An 8,745-nucleotide genomic window follows, 5' to 3' on the forward strand; every position below is an offset into this window, starting at 1 on the left:
TCCGAAACAATCTTATTTTGAAACTCTCTTCTTTTCTTTTTTTATGAATTGAGCTTTAAATCAACATATTCTTTTTAAACTTAAGATCTTAGCCTTAGATAAATTATAAATTACGAGCAATTTTTTAAGAACTTAAAGACGAATGAGGTCTCAAACTCTCATGTACTAAATAGTTTGATGGATTTAAAGAGAAAAAAAAATATGATATTCCTACCAACTCATCGGAGAACATGTGGGAGTGTCATTCCTCATGAAGCTCAACTCATTTGACTTGTCGAAATTATAATGCAAATTGCAAAGTAACCAAGTTGGATTTTGTTAAATGAGAGTATCGCTAATACATATTTTTAGTATTAGCTTTGTAATACGTTTCTTTATCTTTTGAAAAAATATAATCTAATAGTAACATTAAGAAATGATTAACATAATAAAGCACATTTAATGTATAAAAATTACATGTATCAGTATATCTTCGAATTTTTCCATCGATTCCTCCAACGATTGGGACTGTTAACTTGTAGATCCAGCCATCCAGGTAACTGCACTCTGCTAGTCTCTCCATTTTCTCTTGTTTTTCAACTAACATTCCTGTTACGATTTCAGGCACAATTTTCAGTGAACAATGGAGAAATTCCGCCACTGGAGCAGCGATTCGGGCAGCGGTTCGCCGGTGCACGGGAATCACGCGCGGTCATCGTCCGGCAGCGGCATTTCGAATTTCAAGCGCACTCAGAACTATGCCGCTAAAGCCGCGGCTCAGAGGCTGGCTCAGGTCATGGCTTCGCAATCCGCCGCTGGCAATGAAGACGATGAGGATGACGACGGCGAGGATGACAATGACGGAGGTTTAGGACTACGATTCAATCCTCCTCTTCCCTTGTCTCTCTCCAGGCCGCCTATCAAAGCTAACGGCCTTAATAACGTCGGTAGTAGCGTTAAGCCTGCGGTCCAGTCTCCTAAGATTAGTAGATCTTCTTCTGATGCGGTAATTTTACATACTTCTTGCTTGTTTGCGCTAATGCGGTTTCATTTTGCTGTTTTTTTTTTCATGTAAAGAAAGATTTCGATGTTTTGTGGTGTAGCTGGTGATTTTGCATTTAGTTCTCAGCCAAGACAATCTTAGTGCTTTTTATGTTGAATTTGATTTGGCAGCTCAATTACATGTTTGACCAAGGAGTTCAGCTGTCACGTTTCGTCTCTTTCTGTGGTTATATTTCGCTTGCATTCCAAAAGTCCTTCAAATTATAACCAATTTTGTGAGCAAGGAACACGCCATTAAACTCAATTATCGAAAAATTTGAATTTCCGTGTAGCTCTTTTATATATTTTCTTCTGCTAAATCTTCATCCAAGTAGAGGAGTTAAGGATCACCTAACTGTTCTCTGGTTCGAGCTCATTGCTGTAGTTATAGGCATATAGTGCCTGAATCCTGATAGGTGACAGTGAATTTATTCCTTTGAAACCATAGAATTGAGATTTTGTTGTGATTTATTATTTATTTCAGCACGTTGAATGAGGTGTGCTTGTTCAAGCAAGGTTGCATAGCCTGAAGGTTAATTTTGGTTCTCCTTTCCTTGAGATTTTGTTGTGCTTTATGATTTATTTCAGCATGTTCAATGGGTGTGCTTGTTTAAGCGAGGTTGCATGGCCTGAATGTTAATTTTGGTTCTCCTTTCCTTTTCTTATCCTTTTATATCTTTAATTTTATTAGGTTAATCGCAACTTACTGGATGAAGTCCCTCCAGCTCGCTCAACATCTACAGGACGACCATCGATTTCAGTTGGCAATACGCACTCTGTCCCACCTAGTAGACCACAACTGAAAATTCCTGAGCCTATTCCACCGATTGATCCCCCTTCCCACCGGCAAAGAGAAAAAAGGTCTATGCTTAGGCATTTTTCAATCTTTCTAAGATCAAATAAGTACAGTGAGTGGCTTTATTGTTTGAATTCTTGGGTTCATCGGCTTTATGATAATATGATGATAGTGTGCACATGCATCTTAGTTCTAGAAGTCCAATTTCTCTCTATTTGCGCATGAGCTTCCTTTCATAATGATAGATGTTGCCAAAGCTTGGATACATGACGATATTATACGATTGCATTTGTACATTCTATTACATATGAATTTAAAGGTACCTACGTGAAATGCAGGTTCGCACCAGAGTTAGGGCAGATAAACTTAAAAGATGCAGGAGATAAGCATGCTTCTTCTGCCCTACACGATGAAGTATGTTTTTTTTTTTTTTGGTTTGCCCAAAGTTTGAACATTTGAGAATTCTGCAGTCCAAATAAAATTTTTTTATTTCTCTATAGATGGCAATTATCTTGTCCCTTTGAAGCTAGTTTGAACTATTTGAGAATTCTGCAGTCCAAATAAAACTTTTTATTCTCTATAGATGGCATTTATGTTGTCCCTTTGAAGCTAATATCTACTTATTTAACAGCTTGATATGCTACAAGAAGAAAACGAGAATATTCTAGAAAAGGTCTGTTTAACTTTTAACCCAAACATCCTTCTGCACATTATGGATTTATTGTCTCTGTGGCCTATGTATTGAGGCTCATTCTTGGTGTTTATGACTGATGTTGCAGCTCCGGTTTGCAGAGGAGAGTTGCGACGAAGCTGAAGCCAGAGTTAGGGAGCTTGAGAAACAGGTCAATACATTCTCCTCATGTGCATGTAGAAGGTTCCATAAGTTTTTACTAAATCATATCATAATTTAAACAACTTTGGAGCCTGTATTTTAGTGCTTTTGGAGTTTTGATGGTTATTTTATCTGTGGTTCAATTGTATATTTGTATGCTCTTGTTCATAGCCTGAAAATGCAAGCAATTTGATTTTCTGATTCAGTGAGTCTCGTGTGTAGCTATTAGACTCTTACGAAATATTCAAAACATGTCTCTGGCATATAAATATGCTTTTCATTGCTTGGTCCGATGCAACTTAACTGATATCTGGTTCCACATTACTAACGGTATGTCGAAACTCCAAATTCAGCTTCCTTATCCTTTCGAGACACTTCTTTACAACTGGTTTGTTGACTGACCTCTTTCTCTTTGACACTGTTTGCCTTCTACCTTCTGATGGTAATTTGATGTTATTTAAACTCCAAATTATGAGGGAAGCTGAGTGGATTACACTTGTTGTACAATTGCATAGAGTGTATGACAAGGCAAATGAATCATAGTTACCAATTTCAGTAACCAGCTTCAATTTGAATTCAACTTGAAGGCATTCTAAAAATCCTACAGGTAGCCGCTCTTGGAGAAGGGGTTTCTTTAGAAGCTAAGCTTTTGAGCAGGTAAAGAAATTTACGAAGACCTCCACCCTGGCTCCTAAGTTCAAATTTTGACAGCTGTTTTCTAAGTATCATATCAATAATTTCAGGAAAGAAGCGGCACTACGCCAACGAGAGGTACTCTTGATACCTAACCCCCCCCCCCCCCCCCCCCAACCATAAAACAATATATGTATTCTGAACCAGTGGATTGAAATTAAAAGAAAAAAAAAAACCAGTGGATTGATCTGGCAACAAGATTGCATAACTTTGCGTCTTATTTTTTTCTAATTATGGTAAATGTTTGTTTTACAGACTGCACTTAAAGAGGCGAAGCTTGCAAAGGATGGAATAGATGTAGAATTGGCATCTCTGCGATCTGATGTTAAGGTGAGTAGTATCACATTTTACTAGTTTATTTTGACTTAACCAACATATTTCTAAAACGATATATGTTTTGGTTGAATAAGATTGCAAAAGATGAGGCTGTCGTTGCCATTGATCAACTACATGGAATGGAGTCTGAACTTAAATCTCTCCGCTCCATGACTCAAAGAATGGTTTTGACTCAACATGAAATGGTAGGTGGCTGTTGTAGAATATTGCTTTGCAGTTAATCGTCTGAAGTTTCTTTTCTGGACTTTTTTTTTGCAGGAAGAAGTTGTACTTAAAAGGTGTTGGCTTGCGAGATACTGGGGCTTAGCTGCTAGCCTTGGTAATCAATATCTTCACTATCATTCATTCATTTGCTATTACATAGTTAATCTTTTACTTTTGGTGGCCTTATTGGCTGATTGAAATAATTAACATATAAAATCTTGTGTATCTCGTTTTGGTCAATGCTTATATTAACATTCGTCGGGTACGATTGCTTGAAATGCGCATACCAACCTGTACCTAATGGCTAACAAACTGCATGCTGAACTTGAAGTTGTGGACTCCATGTTGTCATATTATTACTTTAGTGTAACAATGAAAAAATACGTTTGACATGCAGCCTTTCAAATATCACCAAATAAAAAATCTCCTTTGTGCAAGATTTTAGCTCGAATTAATTAAGACTGTTAAAATAAACCTCTTTTCTTTGCTGAGGCCTATTTGAATATATAGTCTTATTTTATGCCCAGGTCGTTTAAGTCATGCTTAATTACAGCATGCCTGATTAATTCAGGGCTCCGTCTCATTCTCTTAGATCATAAATTACATTATAAAGAAATGTCTTGGGTGTTCCTAATCATCATCATTGAAATCTTATGATTTCTTGCTCATATATAAAGTTCTGATCTCTCGCATCTAGTGTGCAGAAAATCCATGGGCGGACAGTCCCTACGAAAAAAAAAAATTAGAAACTGCTAAAATACACTACCATGTTTTTAGCACTCACCCACGGATTTCCTGCACACTAAGGTGCGGGGATCAAAACTATGTATGTGTGTATATATATTGCGGAGGATCAAAACTGTGTGGGTGTGTGTGTGTGTGTGTGTGTGTGTGTAGTATAGTTCTTTAGATTAGAGCAATAATCTGATTATGTTTTTCAGATATTAGTTCTCATTGTAATTTCACTGTCCTATTAGGTATTTGTGCAGATGTAGCTGTGTCAAAGCATGAGTACTGGTCATCTTTAGCACCTCTTCCTTTGGAAGTTGTTCTATCTGCTGGACAGAAGGCTAAGGAAGAATTTTCAGAAAGAGGTTAGTTTTCCATTGTTGGTTGTATCTCTTACCCTGAAAGACTCGACCCTAAAACAATTCCTTTGCTATATCTCACTGCTTTTGATATATAGTGATGATTCCTCTCTGTGTTTTGCAGGTGATAATAATCCACAAAGGGGAAAAATTGATGAGGACTTAAATGATCTCTCTGGGGAAGGAAACATCGAGAGCATGCTAACGGTTGAAATGGGCTTAAAAGAACTTGCTTCCTTGAAGGTTTTCCTTGCTGGTTTATTGACATTTCGCTGGCCATGTCGATTTCTTCTAATTTTATGGGGAATTGTATCATAAAGTTTTTCATTTTAAAGAAACTCAAACTGCCTTCCATTTAAATGTTGTCTAATATTAATTTATCTCAAGTACTGGACTAAACTTCTTGTGTTATCGTTTCACTTTGTTTTTAGGGAATTTATGGAATTATTTCACTTGTCCTTTTTTTTTTCTTTTTCGTTTTAAACATTATATTTTTCTGTTATTAAGGTTGAAGAATCCATTGCCCTTGCTTTGGTTCAACAACGCCGCCCGAACTCTGCCAGAACGTCAATATCAGGTTTATTTTTAACATTTTGCAGTAATAATTAGTTTGAGGGATGACAATGTTTTTAACTTTTCTGAAGGATTTTGACCGCCAGTGCATGTATGTCTGGGTAGGAAGGATTTTGGCCAAAGAACTGTACTAATTATTACCTTCACTGATTGTTGTTTTAAAGAGTGATGAACCAATTCTTTGATTGATTACTTTCTGAAGTCGCTTTGAGTAGTTTTGAAATAACATAAGAATTATGAGTTTTCATTTTGCAATACTTTTACATGCTAGCAGATTTCAAGTCACCAAGTGATCCGAAGTACGTGGAAGCATTTGGTAAGTATAAGTGTCTTAATCTGTGTTCTCTTATTCAGTTGGATAAATTTTTTGTAATGTTATTAGTTAAGGGATTTTCTAAAATGATCTTATTGCATTTAGTGTTTATGATGCATGAAAGAGTATGGTTTCTGTTCACCATTTTTCATTTGTTCATTTTTCCAATATTACAGCTGACAGTGGTTTAATTAAAGTTGCTCTGCTACTTTGGATGATGTATCTGATAAATTTGATACTTGGATTTTTCGTTTTCTAAAGATGGCTGACTCCATCTTTTCCTCCAAATCCCTTCATCTATAATTTAATTTTCTTGATAGTGGTTTATAATAATCCCCTACAGTGAACTAACAGAAAATCGTTTTTCCTCGCCACCGTAAGTGGTCAAAAATAGCATCTTTAAGGTAGGTAAATTTCAAATCTTTGGGATCAAATGTTTAATGAATGTATTAAACTGTGGATCTGTAATTGCTTTAATGTGCATCTATTTTTTTTTTCTTACTCAGTGCGAAAAACTGCCAATGCCCTTTGTCATATGAGACTGATTACAGAAATATTTTAAACTCTACGCGTTCATGTTTCTGTTTGTTTGCAGAACTCAGCCCAGAGGAATCTGAGGATGTCCTCTTCAAAGAGGTGCATTATTTTGCATTCAGTTCTTCTAGTTTTAGTGTGATCTGATGGTATTTTTAAAAAAAAATCACGGAAGGCACTTTCAACCTACTTGCATCTGTTTTTCTTACCGTTATTTTTTGGTAACCAAGGTAAATTAGTTGCTATTAGTGATGTCTGTGAATCCATTTATTGAAAAGACAACATTGCACCCTAGCTTTTATTGCATGTGTCACACTCTTTTTGGCAAGGAAACACAGAGATGTTGGAAAAAGGAAGGATTAAAGGCAATAATTATGTGATACTGCGCCTAACTCCTATTAAAAAAATGTAATAATGTTCCTAATGTGATGCATTTATTGGTCGAGGGAGTAAAGGGGAGAAAATGAAAAGTTTGAGGATTACTACAGCATTAGTAATTTTACCAGAAATTTAAACCATGTTCTCCAACAAATTTATGTTTATTTTTCATGTATCATGCTGATTTATAATTCCAATCAACGGTGTCCACAACATTATCTTTCCTCAATGTAGGCTTGGCTTACATACTTTTGGAGAAAATCTAAAATTTATGGTATAGAGGAAGAAATAGCCAAGTCAAGACTTAAATTTTGGATCAGCCGAAGTGGACAATCTCCTATGTCGCATGACGCGGTTGATGGTGAGTCCTGTAGTTTTGGAATTTCTCAATTGAACATGTATTTAAGTAACATAGTGTTTGTACCAGTTCATAAGAAATATCAATGCACATATGCCTGGCATAGTGCTTGTACTAATTCGTATGAAAATATCTATGCACATATGTGTTGCGTATATTTTTTAAAATCAGAATTTTCATTTTGTCATCATTAGGATACCATGATTAAATTGCAGACAAATGCTCGACAAATGAAAGTCGTGCAAGGATTTACACCGTAGCAAGATATGTCTGTTTTGACTTCAGCAATGCTAAAAAAACTGTGATTTTAAACTTCAATTATACTAAACTTCAATTATAGTCATTATGGATGCGATGTGTTGACATGCATTACTCCAAATTCAATAAAAGCCTACTAATGTTATCTAGCTTGACATACTTGTGAGGTGAGTAGATTTGTTAGAGGTCATTCTAATAGATGGTTTTTGAGTTGCATTCTGATTGACTGCAACTTGATGATCTCTGCTCTGAAGCATGAATTATTTTGTAGATGCTTGTAACTTTTAAGCATAGTGGCCAATCGTAGTTCTTATGAGCTTGTAATTCCTGATGGTTGAATTAATTTCAATACAATTAATATCAATTCAATGCTCAATTGTCTACTGCTTACTGCTTCAAAATAATTGAGGATGTCATTTATTGTTTCAGTTGAGCAAGGTTTGATAGAACTAAGAAAACTGGGAATCGAGCAAAGGCTCTGGGAGGCATCACGCAAAGAAATTGACATGGGAGCATCCATTGGTGGACGCAGCTCTGTTGCACGGTCTTAAGAATTCTACTTGATAATTCTTCTCCCAAGATTCAGGAAAATATACTTTTTACTCAATTACACGTGCATTATTAACCATATGATATTTAGCCTTACTAAAGTATTTAATTTAGCTATTGATAGATAAAGTGTAGATCCTTGTTCTCTTTTAAAGAAATGAAAAGAAAAGAAAACTCATAGTTATCCATGGCCTTAGACTGCCAGTGATTGAAATGAGAGAAATACTCACTGAAGTAAATGTTATCATGCAACGGAGACACCGTTATTCTCCAAACATTCTATTATGAGCCTTGTTGCTGTGATTCTGGAATCACTTGTTGATATTCTGTAACAAGATTTTTGAAGTGCAAACCAATTAATTTATACCTTTTTTTGTAAGACTAAATTTTTATGTACCAAGAAGACAAAACTTAGTTGCTTGTACCGTCGAAGAATTGTTTGATGTCTGGGCTGGATCCTGAAATATCACTAAATTCATGTGCGTCAGATTGAATTGATTTGTGCCTCTCTTTGAAGTGATGTAGAAAATAAAGTTCTGAATTGGACAAAGGACATCACATGTCAAACGTTGATGGATTAAAACCTAGTCTGTTTAGTTCGTGTATCGTCACCATCTAAATTCCTTATTGAGAACCGACTTTACGCTTGCGAGACAATCACAAGAATACAGGGCGATACACTTTAAAAAAATGAATAAATTAGAGATATGAGGAATTTGTCATTTTCCATTTGGAAAGTTTCAATGTGGCCGATGGAATAAAGTATTTGCACAGAGCATTTTAAAGAAATCCTAGCTGTGCGTTGCAGCTGGT

The 8,745-nt window shown here is 35.8% G+C and overlaps 1 protein-coding gene across 1 annotated transcript; it reads left to right on the forward strand.

Annotated features, from left to right (window-relative positions):
- The first annotated feature begins 398 nt into the window (after positions 1-398).
- Positions 399-8,293, forward strand: LOC140871397 (coiled-coil domain-containing protein SCD2). The gene is made up of 18 exons (XM_073273897.1): positions 399-535; positions 604-985; positions 1,712-1,881; positions 2,155-2,230; positions 2,448-2,489; positions 2,596-2,658; positions 3,256-3,305; positions 3,392-3,419; positions 3,597-3,671; positions 3,752-3,862; positions 3,936-3,996; positions 4,859-4,975; positions 5,094-5,212; positions 5,477-5,546; positions 5,817-5,858; positions 6,451-6,491; positions 7,002-7,128; positions 7,813-8,293. The coding sequence occupies exons 2-18, from the start codon at positions 623-625 to the stop codon at positions 7,932-7,934; spliced, it is 1,677 nt and encodes a 558-aa protein (XP_073129998.1). The 5' UTR covers positions 399-535; positions 604-622; the 3' UTR covers positions 7,935-8,293.
- Positions 8,294-8,745: the final 452 nt, after the last annotated feature.

Source organism: Henckelia pumila, unplaced genomic scaffold (assembly GCF_033568475.1).
Source record: "Henckelia pumila isolate YLH828 unplaced genomic scaffold, ASM3356847v2 CTG_461:::fragment_3, whole genome shotgun sequence".
NCBI lineage: Eukaryota > Viridiplantae > Streptophyta > Magnoliopsida > Lamiales > Gesneriaceae > Henckelia > Henckelia pumila.

What these genes read in the sequence shown, in the direction of transcription:
- LOC140871397 (XM_073273897.1), top strand. Translation starts at nt 623, where the DNA reads ATGGAGAAATTCCGCCACTGGAGCAGCGATTCGGGCAGCGGTTCGCCG. An exon ending in CACCGGCAAAGAGAAAAAAG is followed by an intron (nt 1,882 to 2,154) that starts GTCTATGCTTAG and finishes CGTGAAATGCAG; the next exon opens with GTTCGCACCAGAGTTAGGGC. An exon ending in ACGAGAATATTCTAGAAAAG is followed by an intron (nt 2,490 to 2,595) that starts GTCTGTTTAACT and finishes CTGATGTTGCAG; the next exon opens with CTCCGGTTTGCAGAGGAGAG.